The sequence below is a fragment of the Protopterus annectens genome, chromosome 7.part0 (assembly GCF_019279795.1).
Source record: "Protopterus annectens isolate FY-2018-M chromosome 7.part0, PAN1.0, whole genome shotgun sequence".
Classification (NCBI taxonomy): Eukaryota; Metazoa; Chordata; order Ceratodontiformes; family Protopteridae; genus Protopterus; species Protopterus annectens.
The window spans coordinates 304,431,952-304,451,354 of NC_056739.1; the positions used below are offsets into that span (position 1 = coordinate 304,431,952).

At 37.4% G+C, this 19,403-nt stretch overlaps 1 protein-coding gene across 3 annotated transcripts in view; it reads right to left on the reverse strand.

Annotated features, from left to right (window-relative positions):
* Positions 1-16,703: 16,703 nt before the first annotated feature.
* Positions 16,704-19,403, reverse strand: part of SLC45A3 (solute carrier family 45 member 3) — an 895,193-nt gene continuing 892,493 nt past the window's right edge. For all 3 annotated transcript variants that reach the window (XM_044076827.1, XM_044076826.1, XM_044076828.1), the window contains one exon: positions 16,704-19,071. In XM_044076827.1, the coding sequence (XP_043932762.1) occupies positions 18,631-19,071 (441 nt within the window). In that variant the 3' untranslated portion in view covers positions 16,704-18,630. The remainder of the gene's footprint in view (positions 19,072-19,403) is intronic.

A 19,403-nucleotide genomic window follows, 5' to 3' on the forward strand; every position in this document is an offset into this window, starting at 1 on the left:
AGCATTCTTAGAAAAACTAACAGTAACACTTAAAAAAGGATTGAGAATGCACGCTGCTTACTTTGATTTTGCTAAGGCTTTCAGCATTACTCCAAATAAGTGACATTCACAGTAAAAGCATTAAATTCCAATCCATATATAATTTAATGGATAAAACAGTGGTCAAGGAACAAGACACAGCATGTCAGGGTATGGTTCACCCTGTTGTTGTGCCCCTTATGCTAATATAATGCTTCCTATGTGGGAACAAAAGTTTATTTTAATTCCCCTTATACACAAAACTGGAACATTTACAAGTGTTATCTGGACTATATTTGCATTTTCTGGACTGGCACAGATGAAAAATTAATTGAATTTATAGAATATATAGGGGCCAGTGGGCCACTACTGAATTTTTTTAAATTTACATATAGGACTACTAGAGATTTAGTAAATTATGAGGGTGTCACTATACATAAATGGAAGATGGACAAGGGTTTAAAATCTACTGTGTATCATAAGGATACCGTTTCAAACTCATACTTGTATTACACTAGTGTCCACCCATATAAGCAGAAAAGGGGTATTGTAAAGGGTCAGTTCATAAGGATATCAAGAATGACCTTGTAAGAACAAGATTTTTTGAATGAATGCATGAACCTTAAGAAAATGTTTTTAGAAAGGAAGTGCCCTCTGCAGATGTTAGAGGAAGTCTTTGAGGAAGTGAAAAGGGGTAGCAAGGATAGATATGCCCCGATTTTGGGGAAAGAAGAGGTTAATTTCACATAAAGTAATATAAATAATGGCAGTGGTATGGGCAAGTTACAAAGGATTGAAGAAAGTAATAACATGGAATATAAAGATGCTTTTGTTTTAAATTACAGTTTGAACGCAAATCTTATCAAAACGGTTACAGTGAATAATTGGGACAAATTCGCTAGTTTCAGAGGAGTTTTTTAAAGACTCCATTAAATCTGTGTCTAGGAAGGGATATAATATTAAAGAATTATTAGAACATGATAAAAGTGATAATCAAGTTAAGTAGAAATAGGGTTGGTACATACAGATGTGGAGCCTGAACTCAATGCCCATATATAATTAGTAATGATTCAGTGTATATTAGAGTAAGAGCCCGGGATATTCAAGCAAAGGCTATATCTAATTGTAACAGTAAAGGAATTATATATCTGGCTCAGTGTAAAAAATGTGATGCCTGCTATGTGGGCAAAACTGAGCGTATGCTCAAGCAAAGGATTTAGGAACATTTTTACAACATTAAGACCAAGGCTGTAACCAATGTATTGTATAAACATACTTTAAGCTGTGAACAGGTTGCTTTTATTTTATTTTTTTGTTTTGGAGGAGGTTATACAGCATGTGAGGGGGAGTGAAGGGTCCTTGGGAAACAAAAATTGAGTACAGGGAGATTTATTGGCAATTGGCGATGAAAGCCAATAAACCTCCTGGCTTGAATAATTAAATTTCCCTGGCCGCTGTCCTAAAACTTAGATCAGATAGGTTATAATATTGTGTGATTTTATTTGGTAAGGGTAGACCAGTCTTAATGTCTAGATTTCTTAATCCCACTATCTTGTTTTGTGTTCATTTAACACTTTTAACATAATATATAGATAATTCCTTTTTTGGTTTGGATATTTTATACTTTAGAGTGTAAATACTGAGAGCAAGGAAGGGTTCACACACATTCGGGTGCTAGTGTGCTACAGAAATTCATCAGTCTTTTTAAATTAATGTTTAGCCTTTTCTGGTACTAGATGGTGCTATTGCTTGGACTGAATGGCTAAGGTTTAAAAAACAAAGTTTTTTATAGTTTATTTATACTTAACATATTAAATACATACTTTATATATTTATCTTTTGCTTATATGATCAATATACTAGATTCTAAATGTACACAGCAAGTTACATCTATAAAATTTGAACGTATGGACTGCATTTTTTTAAGATGTTGTAGATAAACTGTTTTGAATTTTAACATCTCTTTTTCATTAATATTTTTTTATTTATATGTTTTTATGTATGCTTAATACAAGTCTTTTAGGAAAATTAGGTTACAAATATTTACTGTTGATGCTTTTTAAGTGTGATTGATGTTCCTTTAAGGAAACTGTAGGGGTTGATTACTCTTAATTTATTAATTGATTGTGATCGTTTGGGATATATAAGTCTGTAATGTAAGCTAACTTAGTTTTATGATTTAGTCATGTGGACAGGACGAAAACACAGTGCTATAGTTAATACGTTCACGTGTTGTTGTGTCTTGGCTACAATAAATATACATGTTAATTACCACTGGGCGTTCCTGCAAATTATTTTTTACCTTGATACCTCTACAGTGCTCTGCTTGTGTTTCAGAGCTTTACTACAAGCTTAGGCTTGTAGTTTTGTTTCCTCCTTTGTTGTGAATTTGTTACCAGTTTATTCCAATTGAGGTTTATCAATTTTATCCGATAAGCCTCTGCTCTGGAGCCTTTCCTTCTGGACTATCTGTCTTAGATACAAAAGTGGGAAACTTGTTCTGGATAACCAAATATGTTTGTGGCTGCAGACTATTTAAGATAATTACTTCAGTAAAACATGGCAAAGTTCTCCGCAGTGGACCCAAAAATGCATATATGGGACTGTAGACTGATCTCCCCTTTAATGTAAATAAATACAGCATTGTGAAACTTTGAAAACAAGGGCATGAACTGTAATTACAGAATAAATGGTCAAATCATGAAAGACATGATCATTAAACAATTAGTGATAACGGCAGGAAACAGTTTAAGTTCTGAGCAGTGTATCTATCAAAGTCAGAAGAAACCTATTCTGCAGCTCATTTAATTGTAAATAACATGCCCAGGCACCCCACACTGCCCTTTTCATGTGTCAACACAATTTCTTTCTCTGCGCACTGAAGAACACAGCTTCTTTGGAGTGGACATAGAGAAGTTATATGAACACAATTAGCATGTGCATTTGAAAGGCTCTCCAAAGAAGAAACAGGTCTCATCTACAAATCAGATTTTGAAAAGAAAATGCACATCACAAGACTTTAAGCATAATAAATTTATCTGTATTTTATTTTTAAACTGTACAAAATATTGCCTCTATTGAATAAATACAGAATATAAGATACTGTAAAAATGTACCACTTTAATAATGATCAAAATATAGACATTTTTCATTAATGAAATATTTACAAAGATTCTGTTTAAAAAATAAAATAACTGCCACCCAGTGTAAACCACACAGAATGTTCTTAACAAAGTTATCTACAGAAGTGCAACACTGAAATTCACTGTGACCAGATTTACAGTGTTTGGCATTTCCTTCATGACAGCCGCTGATACTATCATTTTGCCTTGTTTTCTACAGCATTATAATTTGTTTTACAAAAAAGCCACTCATTTCCAAATGTCTGCTTTCAGACCTTGTATATGTAGCTTCAGAATGCAACAAAATCACCTCTGCATGGTTATGAGTTGGAGTGCAAAACATTAACTACGAGTGATCCAGACCATATGTTTGGCAAAACAGAGCAAAACGTGTGATCCTAATGGATATAAAAGGCAATTCACAAAATAAACAGGCCAGGAAATGAAAGAGAATACAGCAGATTAAAAAAAAAAACAACAACAGAAGAACAGAGTTTCTTTTCACCTAAGTGCTTTCTTCACATAGTGGAGTGGACGAACTTCATCAGAACTAAAATCACAGCATACTGTGCTGGTTTAAAACAGAAAAAAAATCAGGTGTCATAAGAATCACTCAACGTGAAAAATTACATTATATGAAAATCAGATGACATAAAAACTTAGATATGAAAAAAAACTTGGACAAAAAAAAACCAGCACACTACACTTTAGAAATAACCATCTGAACCAGTTGTTTAACTAACAGGTAATTACTTCAGGTTGTATTTTATATCTTCATTTAAACTACGTACATTACCTGCATTAATTAGTAACTGCCAACTCGGCTCTCTGACTTCTAGGAGATTATTAGAATATCTGACTCTTGGAAGTGTTTTATGGTTGTAATAGAAAAGACAGCTTATTGCACTTTAGGTATAAAATGCAAGTTCATCAGCATACAGTGCTATTATGGACCCCTGCTATAATTTCTTGCTAAGGTAGAAAACCTGCCACCATTCCTTACTACGTTAGAAAAGTGGTCACCTGGCATGCCACTACATTTGGTGTAAAAATAAGTAAAAAGTTGCCATCTGCTACAGATTTTTATAAATGTAACCCATGGATAAAGGCATTATTACTGTACGTGATACCTTTATACTGTACTACTACTATTCTGAAGTATCATTTTTAATAAGTAAATGCCCACATTATTTCATAACAATACAACTCTCATTACAACAGGATTGAGTCTTGCATCTTTGTTACATCTATTTGTTGCCTGTGGTAACATTTCAGTATTCATACTATTTACACTCATCCAAAGCAGTGATGGTCAATGGACAGTAATGTGCTCAGAGGTTATGGGCGAGAAGAAGGACATTATCTGGGGACATTACACAATGCAGATGTCCTTCTGCTTTCCTAGAAATAAAAGTGCAGAATTACACCAAAGCAATGTTTCCATTCACAGTGCTGGCAATTAAGACGCAAAATATCACCAATGCAAAGTATTCGTCTGTACTGTTGCCACCTAAAATGCAGGATGAAACCAAAGCAAGGTATCTATATGCACTGCTGGTACTGAAAATGCAAGCTGGCATCCAGTGCAGGGCATGGATCTATCTGTATTTTTTTGTACCTAAGATAACAGTAAGGCACCAATACCTGCACTGTTACTATCTAAAATTCAGGATGGCATCGATGCAGGGTATCCATTTGCACTGGTGGTACCTAAAATGCAGGATGACACCCAATGTATGGTATCCATCTGCACTGCTGGTATCTAAATTGCAAGACAATTCCATGCAGGTTATCCATCTGCACTGATGGTAAATAAGATACAGGGTGACACCAGTGAAGGGTATCCATCTGCACTGGTGTTACACAAGAAGGGTATCCATCTGCATTGGTGGTATCTAAGATACAGGGTGATACCATTACAATGTATCTGTCTGCACTGCTGATACCCAAGATACAGGATGTCACCAATGTAGAGTTACTCTATGAGTATGTCACCAATGTAGGGTATCCCATCTGCACTGGTGATACCTAAGACGCAGACAGGATACCAGTGCAAGGTACGCATCTACAGTGCAAGTATCTAAGTTTCAAGATGACACCAATGCAGGGCATCCATCTGCACTGTTGGTACAGAAGATGCAAAATGACACCAATGCATGAAATCCATCTTGAGTACTGGTAATGTAGGAGTGGGATGAATCCAGAGCAGGATACCTGGCTATACTCCTCATAATTAAATTGCAGGGTGACACAACAATAGACTGTCCTTCTGTAATGCTGGTAATTGAGATGCAAGATGACATCATCATAGGCTGCCCTTCTGCATTGCTTACCTAACAACCTCAAGGGTTAAAATAATTAGCAGATGCCCTGCACCACTAGCAGTAACATGTGTCCTTAGTACATGTCTTCACATTATGGAAGAAAAAAATGTCAGCTGCAAAGATGCTGAGACTGCATCCAGAGCCCAATAACTGTCCCACTAAACCCAGACAGGACAGCCTGAAGGGAACCCTGAACAAAATGATAAGGTCAAACTTCCAGGAGCTTCTCTGACATCAGCTGTCCATGACAGAGTATAGGTCAATTCAAGAGCAATGAATGTTTGATATAAGGTGTCTGAGCTCATGAAGCCCAATATGTGTGTGTGAATAAACCCAGAAAAGAGGAAAGTCTTTTTCACATTTTCTTCTTTTCATCCGTGTCTGGGGATCGCTCTCGCCTCCATTCCCTCACTCTCTCAGTTAGCTAAGAAGTCCTTATACACACCAGTGACACACTTCTTGATTTTAGTACAGAAGAGCAAATACCTGGCCAAATTCAGGATGCTTACAGCCATTGAAGCCAACACCACTGCTCCATCAGCTATGGGTGTTAGAACGCTACTGCATCACATGTGACCCTCACTTACCAAATCCATTTCCAAATTAAGGTTGTTGCTGCAGGAAAACAACTTTTCTTTGACCGAAATGGATACTAAGGAAGTGCCTTGAAGGATCTTCCCTTTCCCCATCCCTCTGCTCATTGTTTTGATGTTAATATTTATTATTTCATTACTATTGTGCAATGTATTTGTACTTTCAGCAAAAAGGGATATGTGGCCTCATCATATCAAAAGCTGGGTTGCAAAGAACACATCCTGGAGTGCAACACAGGAAGAAATGTGATCTGGGTGGCAAAGATGGAACAATGCAGTCACTAAAATATTAATTATTCTTGTTCGTGAATGCACCATATTGGACAATGCTATGATCCATACCTCTTAACTGTACAGATTTTCACAAAATGTCCAGATTTTTGTCTCATATTTTTGGTCCATTTTTCATAAAAATGTGGTTTTCAGGCACATCATTAACAATTCATTAACGACTGAAATCAGAAAGTAATGACAGATGTCTGAGTTTCAGACTTCATATCCTTCAGAAAAATTCATGCTGATGCAAAACCTGTTATTCTATCAATTTTTTAAGTTTGTAGAAACAATATTTAAAAATTGTCTCTAATTTTGGGCGTTCCCCCTCCATTATTTATGGCTTTGTCCAGATTTCTTGCTCTAAAAGGTTGAGCGGTATGCCCTGATCTCAACCAAGTGCTGGAGGTATACCCTCATACTGTAACACACAAGCAGTATGTGGGCTACTGGAACTGACATGTGACAGTACCCACAAAATTTAGGAGTGGGATGTTTTAGTTTTTAGGGGCCGTACTTTGGTCCTCACCCCAGGGAGTGAACAGTAACAACTGCCTGTGCACCATAAGTGTTGTAAAACACTAAGACAGGCAAAATGTGTTCTTCATCTGACAGCTGCAGTTATTAACATAATTGTCAACCAACTGTCATGACACCAAACTGTTGAAATGACATTTTTGGAATATGTGCATTTCTGTTCTATGTACTTCTATCTATATTTATCTCTTCTTTCTCCCAATTACCATTGAAGTCCTTTAGTTATAATTGAGCAGATGAGACACAGACTCCAATATTCAGGTTTAAGGACCATTACACTGACCATTATGATATACTGACTCATACAAAACACTGGTTACTTGATGATAAGGCACAGACAAGAGGATGCCGCTACCTACTGCTTACCACGTTTGGGAAAAATTAAATTAAGATAAAACATTCTGCCCGCATGCAATATCCTCATCGCAAAACTAGACCAAAGGCAACATAGTAACACTCAAAACATACTGATAACACAAGTATAGAAACAAATTTAAAAAACAGAAAGAGAACTAGGAGGAAGTAGAGGGGTTAGACCAGACAAAGTGGGCAGCACACAACATCATACAACTCCAGCCCAATCTTATGAAGACTTCCTGAAAGAAAGAAAGGACTGTCCTCCTTCCTATTAGACCAACTGGGGGGTTGCCATTTCTAGGGAATGCCAGGCAAGTGTCAAAGTGTCTCCAGATGGATGCATATACATACAAAGTAAGGTGCAAAATGGAAAATGACCAGATACACTGATAGCCCCCAGTGTTTACTATTAGAAATGCATCTGCCAGTGAATGCATCCACAGCATAAAACAATCACCTCCATTCATGTAATCACTATCGCAAAGAGAAATATTTCTTCAAATGACACTATGCCTTTAATTAAAGGTTTTAAAAAAGAAAGTTAAAAGTACTACAATAAGAAACAACCTAAGCATGCCTCTACAGAGGTCAAATGAGTTTCTTGCTAAAGGCAGATGAGAACAGCCGCGGTGGTACAGCGGTAGCATTGTTTCCTCACAGCAAGAGGTTCTCCTGTTCAATTCTCGGCTGGAGCACCTTCTGTGTGGAGTCTGCATGTCCTCCCCATGGTCGAGTGGCCTCTGAAAGACATTGCGTGACTGGGCGTGCCTTCGCTGAAGGTTGGGCGTCGGGCTGGCAACTCAGCACCATAAAACTGACTGACAATCATTAGCGGACCAGAGTTCCGCTGCGGCGACCCCTAACCGGGAAAAGACAAACAAACAATTTTTATCAGCTGAGAAACAGTGTTGCTTTGTGACATTTTCAGCTAATAAGAAAATCAAAACATACAGAATATTTGAACCATTTTCTGTGATTGTTTTCTGTTTTATCTCAACAGATGAATGCAACCTCACAGCGTATTTCTTTAACAATATTTTGGCAACATTACAGCATTCCCAGTGATATACTGTATACCAAGCTCTAGGCTACAACAAAATTACCCAGCATATAAGACAGAAAACAGACAGACAGGATTGCCACATCAAGTCTTTCTCTTGAAAATCAGGACTCTGCATATGAAAAAATATGCAAGTATGTGATGGCAGCATTGAAAAGATACTTGGGATTGGGGAACCAGAATGTTAAAGTTACTATTTAAAATAAATATTCAGATATTTCATTTCACATGCTTTGTCAAGAAGTAACCTCAATATACTTCACCATGCAGCTCTGCAGTTTATTTAAACTACTTTTGTATCCAACAAGTGAAAAATTTGGTTTCTGATGGCACTAGCCTAAGATGAATGCATCTTACATATCTTTGCATGTTTTCAAAATAATTCACCAGTCCCCACTGCTGCTGTCCTAAATCAAGGATGCAAATTATGGAATGAGCTATAAATGACAATGAAGAGTCCTGAAAGCCTACAGACATGCTAAGTATACTATGCAGCAAAAAAGTATACTATAGTATGTGTCCTGTGCAATTAAAATAAATACAAAAATGACACTAAAGAAAACAAAAACTCTCTTTTCCCTGTCCTTAAATTTTGCCACTGGAAAATGCACCAGTAAAATAAATTTATAAAATTTGGTGGAAAAAATGTTATGATTTAACTAAGCAGGTGCTAAAATGAACCACAGAACAGAACAGCAGCTATTAATAACATCAGGCATATGAAAAAAAAATTGCATGTTTTGAAACAATATCAATTTAAAATTCTCAGCAAGAGCAAAGTTAAAGCAAAAAAAAAATCACTATTAAATATTTGAACAACTATGAAGTGAAATTAAGTCTGAAGTAACAACAATTAAGTACTACATACTTATTTTTAATAGAAAAGACAACTTCCTACAAGTCTAACTTTAAAAGGCAACAACAGTTCTAGACTAATGAATACTGAAAGTAATTAAACAAAATGTTGTGCGCAATAGGATTATAATAAACAGCACATAGTTTTGCTAAGACATAAGCCAAGAGTTAAATGTTTTTATGGTCTTTAGGACTACATCAGAACAGTGCAGTTGTGTAAAATCTTACCATAACAGTAGATGTCCTTCTCTTCACTGTTGCAGTATTCTTAATGTTAAAGATTTCCCACTCAGGGCAACCTGATGTTCAGCTAGTATACCAAAGCTTAATGATCTTGTATGCACTGTGTCATACACATGCTCCCTGCACAGAAAGTAGGGCATAAAAGTGAGATACACACATGCAGTTACCCACAGTTGAACTGCCCCAGAAGAGAAAAGCCTCCATAGGACAAAGGAGTCCATGCACATCCAGGAGTAAAAGTGCAGAACAAAAAGGGGAACCCTCAGCCAGAAGGAAATCCAGAACAAAAATCAGAACAAACAAGAGGACTGGAGGGGGGGAGTGAATACTGCAACAGAGAAGAAAAGAACAACTACTGTTATGATAAGACTTTACACAATTGTACTATGCCCTTCTGCATCACTGTTGCAATTGTCTTAATGTTGGGGTGAGTAATACAGCTCAAGAAACAGAATGGGAGGTGGAAGGCTGAGAGCAGCCCTCAACAAACCCATGAAAAACTAGTTCTAGCAAAACCTGCTCTGGCCCTAGAAACCATATCCAATTTATAATGCTTAGTAAAGGTATGCACTGAAGATCAAGTAAAAGCTTTAAGGATGGAATTGGTGTCCAACCCCTTGAAGAAGGCACCAGAAGAGGCAGCAGCCGTAGTGGAATGAGCTCTAACAGAAGTACACAAAGAGTTGGCATGAAAAGAATAAAAGAAACGGCCTTAGTTACCCAGGAGGAGATGTTTAGAAACAGCCAAACCGATGTCCTGGCATGAAAGGAAACAAAAAGCTGGTCAGACTTATGAATGGCCTTAGTTTTATCCAAATAGTACCAGAGCTGTCTGTGCAAATCCAAGGTATACAAGACCCTCTCACTAGCAGACTGAGGAGAGGGGAAAAGGGAAAAGAAGAAAAAACACCCCCAACAGGGCACGTATCTGATGGCTTGGTATTCAGCACAGAGACAAGGCATTCCAACCAGTCAGCAATAACGGCGTTCAGACTTGCGGCAAAGAAGTTCTAGGTAACTGCATCTATACTTCACTTTTATGCCCTATGTTCTGTGTGGGCAAAATATGTGTGACGTACTGCACATACAAGATCATTAGGCTTTGGTATGCTGGACAAAGGTCAGGCTGCCTTGGGAGGAAAATCCCTAATGTTAAGAATACTGCAACAGTGATATAGAAGGACATCTATTTATACAGACCATGGGGAGATTTTCTGCAACTACAAAGATGCTCTTGGTATTTTCTGGAAAGGAGAAAATAATGTAAATGAGACATCATACATTTTGTGTATTGCCACGTGATCTCTTTCAACAAAATAAACTACAATGGTTAATGTTGGTATGTTTTATGCTTGGCTTTGGTCACAATGACACAGGGTTTACTTGTGAGGTAAAGTCAGTGGAGTGAACACACAAAACAAGAAATTGTGTGTGTAACCCACACCTGGGTTATGTAGTACAGGTACTGCAGCATGTTTAGAAATGATAACGTTTCTTTATTTTTGTTTACTAGATTATACAGATTGAGCATTTACAGATACACACATATTAGTGTTCACAAAATGGAAACTAGATATAGAGGATGACTGTGAGACAGGGTACATGAAAAAGTTAAATTCTAGCATATTGTGAAAGGGAACTGTCAATTTAATAAGGTTTATAATACACGTCTTAAGAAATATGCAGGATGCTTAGTATGGCAAGGGGGATGAAGTACTTTTCATGCTAAGAAGATTTTAAAACTGTAATGTTAATCAGTTTTCATGCTTTTTAAATTTAAAGAAAAAGTTTTGCAAGATCAGTTGTAGATGCAGTGAAGAAGATATTTTATATACAGATAGGTCATAAATAATGTAACAATTTACCAAATGGTTTACAAAATGAGAATAAGAAGCCTTATAAAAGGAGGCACTGGTGAGAAGGTGTTGCATGTTTTTTGCACATAATGGAGCTGGGGTTACACAGAAATAACATCCAAACTCAACTAGTTATTCAGAACATCAGACTAGATGTGTCAGGAATTAGAACTCAAGGCATGATATCATTGTAGTTACATGTTCTATCACTTGACTTAAAGGCATTCAGATAATGGGCCTGCAGTTCCTGATGGCGTTGGCGGCAATGCATTAGTTACCCGCTGTCCATATACTGTCAACAGCTATCATCTGTATAATGCTTTGCTGTCATTGGGCCATATTTGTGAGGTAGCAATGGGGATAAAAGGTGTGGCATTAATATATACATATATATATATATAGAGAGAGAGAGAGACATACAGTTTCGAGCTCTGTGACAAAGTGTTTCTATTGCTCGCACATTTTTATGTTGGTAACCCCTCAAGAACATAGTCACAACTTTATTACCTCAGGCCATGAAAAACACATTTCTGAAATGGAACAAAAAAGTTAAGCTTGGAAGAGTGATGAAGCAATGAAGCTAAATGCAATTTCCTTAAGATACTGCAGACAACAACAAAAGGCTCTTCATTAGAATGGCAGCTAATTAAATGGGCAAAAATGCGTTTCAAATTCAGTTCAGCAGAAACCAAAGAATATCCATTGTTGTTTAAGTGAAAGCTTGTTTTAGTGGGTTAAACCAAGCACTGATGTTTGAAAGTGATTAAAATTGAAGACTACAGAACTGAAGTGCTATATTCTCCTTTCAGCTACATTTTTTAAGGCACTGATTAATCTGCAGTCTAGCGATTATAAAGCATGAGGTATGAAAAAGTTAAAGCAGAATGCGAGTAATTAAAACATGCTGCATACCACAGTCATTCTTCACAGTATGTTGGTAGTCTTATGTAACATCCATTCTTCAGTGTGTGTGTGTGTGTGTGTGTGTGTGTGTGTGTGTGTGTGTGTGTGTGTGTTTATACATCAATAAGTATGAAATATATGCATAATGACACATATACATACAAACATGCATTCTGTTTATGCAGTGCTAATGCCAAAGTCCATAAAGGGTTTGCTGCCATCTTTCTGTTCTTGTGACTCCCTACCATGGATTGTACTAGCATCCCTAGAGCTAGGCACAACCCCTTTGTTTATAAACTGTGCAGTACAGAAGGACTTTCTTACAACAATGGACACGTTACTTGAAAGTCAGGTCAAGTCATTGTCCACATAAGTTTTCAAATTCTGAACAACTGGGCCAACTGTTAGGGACATATTGTCATTGTAGTAGTTTCCAGGGATAGGCGATTTCCCAAAGGATACTGTAACACATTTTTTGGCATTTGGTTTCATTGAGACTGATGCAGCTGCATTTATAGAGCATAGTGGCTGCTATGTACAAAATGGCTAATATGCATTTTTGTTTTACAATGCATTTTCAGAAATAAGGCATTAGCAGTGCTTCTACAAAGCAACTTGTTTGTGAGGGTATAAAGTAAGTGCTCAGAAACACAACATAAAAATATATAAAATAACTAATGCGCATAGACAATGGCAACACAGGACAGGTTTAATAATAACAGCAACAGTGCTGCAGCCTTATAACCAAATTATTACTTTTACAGAAAAATTATAAATCTGCCTGTGTGGCTCAATTTACCTTAGTTAAGAGATGAGCTCAGGTATTTGATAACTTATTGATACTTTGTAGCTAGAGTGGAGCAGAGATCCACATGTACTTTCCCGACTCAGTCTGGGAGCGATGTCTAGTAAAGTAATTTGCTCAGAGTCTCATATTAGGCAAATGGAAGTTGAGGGAATCAAACCATTAACTACAGGATGATGATCATTAACAGATAATAGCTTTACTTATGTGCTAATTGCCAGAGGACTGACTAGCGTTTCATATGGACATACCACAGGCACAAGCAGTCCAACCTCAACCCACTGAAATCCCTTTTCACCTTTGTCTTCAGTTCATTTAAAATACTTCTCTCAATTATATTCATTTGTGTGTGTGTGTGTGTGTGTGTGTGTGTGTGTGTGTGTGTGTGTGTGTGTGTGTGTGTGAGCTTGTGTTTTGATTGCTAATCTTTATCAAACTTCTATAGTGTATATACAACACTGAGGTTTAAACAGCTATGACCTCTAACAAAAAGCACACGTACAGTTTTAATGTTTTGTATGCTTGGATCCAGTCCTTATGTACATAAAATAGTACATGTACTCAAATTTTAGTGTTTAGCTTACATCCATCACTAATGTTAGCTGCACTGCATTATAAGAAGCTTCATAAACTCTTTGCAGCACGTTTGATATTAAAGGATTGTATTAAACAAATCATGATTATTATTCTCTAACAATATAAACGGAAATGTACTTGTTTTCAAAGAAATAAAATGATACTTATGGCATATTTTACTGCCTTACTGTCTGGAATTTGGAAAGCATGGGATGGCTACTTTATAGAACGGGATGGCACATGTAAGTCTTCCCTGGTAAGTGAAACAGGTGATAGGATTATAAGTTCATATTTAAATACAAGGCTAGCTGCCCTTGGGGGCCATTTTAAGAAAAGCCAATTTTCCTTTTCATGCTTGAATTAACCTGTTCTGTTTGTTGTTAGATTGGCCTTACCTGTCCCATGGTCAATAGTATTTATTACCCCTAATAAGAATAACTGGGATCATACCACAGATAATTTGAGGGAACTCATGAATAGGATAAAACATTTATGAGCTGCCTCTGTCCATTAGTAGTACAGGGAGCAGTCCTGGGGTACATTTTTTGTTTCTCATCCAGAGATCTAAATTGTGCTTGAATATGGATGGGGATGAACTTTGTTTTATGTGGATGGAGAGTCTGTTCCACAGCAGTGGTATCCTCTGTGAGATATACCTGACCCTCCACACCATTTTGTTGATGTTGCACAAAAGACCAAGTATTTCTGATGTCATTTCACTTGCTGGTGTGCAACAAATCCATCAGTATTACATTGGAAGATGCTTTGTTAGACACAGGTCACTTCTTAGCAGTTCGTAGGGCTGAATATAGTGACAGGGCACTGAGTTGGTCCATGTAGGACATACTGTTTAGGCCTAGTATCCTTTTACCAAGGGGCCTCTTTAGGTGCTTCAGTTGCTGCATGTGTCTGGGCAGATACATGCCAAAAGGGGCATTATACTCCATGACTGCCCCAATGAGGGCTGAGCAATACTGATATTCTGGGGGTACTATACTCCATGATTCCCTTAATGAGGATGAAATAATACTGATATTCTAGGGTATTATACTCCATGACTGGCCTGAGGGCTGAGTAATAATGATATTCTGGGGTATTATACTCCATGATTCCTCTAATGAGGGCTGAGTAATACTGATATTCTGGGGTATTATACTCCATGACTGGCCTGAGGGCTGAGTAATAATGATATTCTGGGGTATTATACTCCATGATTCCTCTAATGAGGGCTGAGTAATACTGATATTCTGGGGGTATTATACTCCATGACTGGCCTGAGGGCTGAGTAATAATGATATTCTGGGGTATTATACTCCATGATTCCTCTAATGAGGGCTGAGTAATACTGATATTCTGGGGGTATTATACTCCATGACTGGCCTGAGGGCTGAGTAATAATGATATTCAGTAATGGCATATGTAGTCCACTGTGGCATGTCCGATTATTGAGAATGGGTGAATGTGATATGCATTGCTGGGATACTCAGGAAGGACTTTGGAGGTAAACTGCTCCTGTAAAGTGTTACAGGCCCAGATTCCCTCCCCAGATATTCAGCACTCATAGCAAATTCTGATGGCAGCACAGCAGGGCCAACATTTGGAAAAGAAATGGCAAGAGTTACAGGAGCTCTTTTCTAGCTACTTTCTTCAAGCAAAAGCGGCCCACATTTCACAGCCGCATTGCGTGTAACTGTACTTTCTGTGTCCCCTCACCATTTCGGTTTGGTATTGCATAGCATTTTGTGCATGCTTCACATCCCAGGAGGTGACAGATAGTGGCCGCCATTTAAGAAGAGCCCTCTGATCTGTGATTTCTTCGGTGCTAACCCCCAATGTCACCCACCACAGAAGGTGAACTGTCCCTGGTCCTGGGTTGCCAGTACCAGATACCGATGAATTGACGCCTTCTTCTTCTGGAACATTTATTCAGTAATTTTTTTCTCAGCTATAATTTTCTGCCTCTTGGTAATGAGGAAATATTTTTTTGCACTGGCACAGTTTGCAGTTACACTTGTCCCAATGCCCCTTCACTGGCACAGTGAAACCATGGATCCTGAAGTGGGAGCATTTCATGGTTCTTGATATTTTCAATAGTTGAGTTTCAATGCTGGTTTTCGATCATGTGATATAAACCTTATATTTTTATCATGTATGCATGCAAAGCTTCAGACACATACCTCTCAACCTCTTAGAGCAAGAAATCTGGATGAAGCCATAAAAAATGGGAGGACAAAGGCCTAAAAATAGCGAAAATTTTAAAATACTGCTCTTACAAACTTTGAGAGTTGATTGAATGAAAGGTTTTGCATTATCATAAATTTTATGATGGATATGAAATCTGAAAGTCAAATGTCTGTCATTATTTTCTGAATTCAATCCTCAATAACTAGCCAGTGATTTGCTAGAAAGCCAAAATTTTATGAGGAACAGACAAAAAATATAAGGCGAAAATCTGGACAGTCGAGACGTGCTGAGATGTCTCCCATTCATTTCGCAGTATGCAGTGCAACATGGAAAGAGGGCAGTTGGGCTGTGAAGTCATTATTTTAAGGCATTTCTCCATGAACGTTAATATACATCACTAGCTTTAGCAGGACATGGTCCTCAGTGAGGTTACAAAGGCCTCAAGAATGGGACGGAGGGAAGGCATCTTTCTTTGGTTGTCATCATAGCATTTTTAAGTCTTTTTAAGCTGGACCTTAAGCCAGTATAAAACCCTCTTTAACCTGGATCCACATCAGGAGGCTCAAATCTTGTCCAAGTCTTAGACAGGAATATTAAGAGAAAATGTACGACTCCTGCCGTGCCTGGCTTTATAAATGATGACTTGGAGCACATCGGGCAGGCTTTCCTCCCAGCAAACTATTTTGAAAGTTTTTACCCAATAAGAAACCACATGTAGTCAAAGTAATACCTTTGTTCTGCATAACAAAATTAAACATTTGAGTATCCTGACATTTACTTATTAACTCAGTGGGTGGATTGACCCCCTTGTTCAAACATAAAGCAGGCCAAATGAAGGTGAGAAAACAAAATTGTATCTACACATATATAATTCTTACATTTACATTTTGAATTCAAAGTGTTGCTTGTGAATGCTGGAAGAAATAAAAGTAGTTGAAAGACACCTGCAAATGCCAATACAGCATACTGCTGACTAAAACAATAAATTGCAAACCTGCCCTGTGAAGCAAAAACTTTATTACAAAAACAAATCAAAAGGCTCTGTCCTTGTCCTTTATTAGTGGCAGACTTGAAAAAGCCAAAAGACACAAAAAGTCTTGTTTATGAGTGTTCAAGCAATTTCTGTTCACAGAGCACTGTGCAACTTATTACCAAAACAATACGTTTTACATTAAATGCATCTGTATCAACTCCCTGGGAACTAGTGAGAAAAGAAAACATCCTGTTTTTCAAACAAAGGGTATATGCTGCAAATGAGTAGAGTGAAGAAATGGCCACAGACCTTAGTATAATTGTTATACTCAAGACAACGAGCCAAAAGAAACATTTTACAAGTGAACAACAACAGCAAAAGAAAACAGTAACAATTTGTTTATCTGTATGCTGACATAGAATGTGACCTAAATGTACTGAATGTACATTAAACAGAAAACAAGTCTTGGAAAGTAAACGTTTACCTTCAAATACATAACTTGAAAGTACATTGCACATCAAAGTACTGTAACTGACATGAACACTTTTCTAACCTCAAAAATAAAAAAAATCAAGTTGCACTTTTCTGAGCTACTGATCCCCAAATGTCTTAATGGAAAGTCGAAGGAGAGTAGTTAGCTAAAGGTGTACCATGTGACCCAGTTCGAGCTATCACAAAACGAGAGAAAACTGCAGCTTCTGGAATTATCTACATTCCTAAGATTTGTCCTTAGCTTGTTTGGACAGGAATCCCTTGGCACAATCATGCTTGCAGTAGTTAATGTAACTGGATTTTGGTAGGCCTGCCTGATTCATAGTCATATCTGCAGCAGCTAAACTTAAAATGAGGTGGAATCGTGGTCTGCGGGACAGTAATATGCTACTGATCTGAGTTTATATACTTAATTTTGTAGACATTTCTTGACATAATTTGAATAATAACAAAAGTGTTACTTCAGAACTAATTTCTGAATCATGAAAGGCTCCCTAATCAATATGTTTAAGTTACAGTTAACCACATTTGGTAATACTGCACCTGCTTTATTGCTGATTAAAAAGGGACAGATGCAACATAATTAAAAAAATACATTATCACATAAAACTTCCAATCTTCTCTCACCCCTTCATACAAATTATGCCTTGGCATATACAGCTGCCTATACATTCCCTTACATGCAGAAGAAGAGTGCAAATCATTCACTTCTTTTACAAAACAACCTAGAATGATCGGAAACAAATCACTTTGTCTATAAATAACTTAATGATCTAGACGGGTTGAGCTGTCCTGGTCCAGGATTACAGAATGACCAAAAGGCTAATACTATTGGAGACAAAGTGACTGAGAGTGGACTAGAATGTAAGGGTACATGACATAAAACCATTATGTGAAGAAAAGCTTGACAATTTCTTAAAATATTCTTTTACTGCAGTGCTGCAGAAAAATTCTGTGCAGAAATGCAGTACAAATGAAAACTCAGAATTCAAAGAGTGGCGCTTTTTCATAAGTGATTGGTGTGAAGTGCAAAACAGTCTGCAAGCTGCTCCTCCCAGTTTACAAATAAATTCTTAAAATGATTTTATGAGATTATACAAATCTGAATAGTAGTTTTGGAGCATAACTTCCTTTCTGTGCAAATGACATCAGAGATATAATGCATCCCAGAAGACTCAGGTCTGTAGAAATTCTGAGGAGAGACCTCAGACAAGGTGTCTCTGAATACCACTTTAATGTCATCATCAAGCAAATGGCGCCATTTCTCCACATAGCAGCAGTATAAGAACACAGAATATATCTTTATGAAAATAATTTGCATGTTATTCCAGCCAGACCACTGTCTCAAAACTGAAAAAAAAAACTTTGGGTTAGCAATCTTGCTCTTGTCTACAATAAAAAATGGCATTATTTCCCACGTTTACTTAAATTAAAACTTCCCTTCATTTTAAACTTTATTTCATGCTAAGTATCTATCCATGTCACTTTTATCATATATTATTTTGGTTGAAAAGTAAATGGCCACCAGGCCAAATATAGCTGCAGATGCCACGTAGGCTACTACAGACTGTGTAAACTGGACTAACATCCCCATGAACAGAGATGGTACGACCTGAGAAAGAAGGAAGGCACTGTCCAAGATAGCAAGGTCAAAGCAGATTCCACGACTGGGTACCGAGGAGTCATAATCTTTGCATTCAGTAGTAAACAAGGCCTCATCAGGAGTGCTGATACAGAAAGAAGGCACTGATGCCATCCCTGATGGAGATGGTTGCTTCCCCACATGTCCATTCTGGTAAAGCTGTTTTGGGTTCAAGAGATGCCCATTCTGAAGTGCCAGCTTCTTTTCAGTCTGAGCAATTTCTTCATTTGCAGCTCCTTTGAATTTACAGAAAAACACCTGAAAAGACAGAATAAAATTATTTTCAAACCAAACCAGGAGAAGGGGACACACAAAAGTGGAAAGCTGACTGCTTTAAATTTTATCCTCCTTTCATTTACTTATAATGTTGGATTTATTCATAAAGTAACTTGGTGAGTGAGCCCTCTCACAGGAACTTCTACAGCCACAATAATAGTTGTATTGTGTCTAATGTAGTCCTTTTTTCTTTAAAGACAATTACTTGAGCATGACCCATCAAACTGGGTTGAAACTACACAAAACTTTTATGTGGGGAGACAAGCTTCCTATACCCCCAAATGGGAGCCTGTCCTCTGATCAACCTAAAAAAT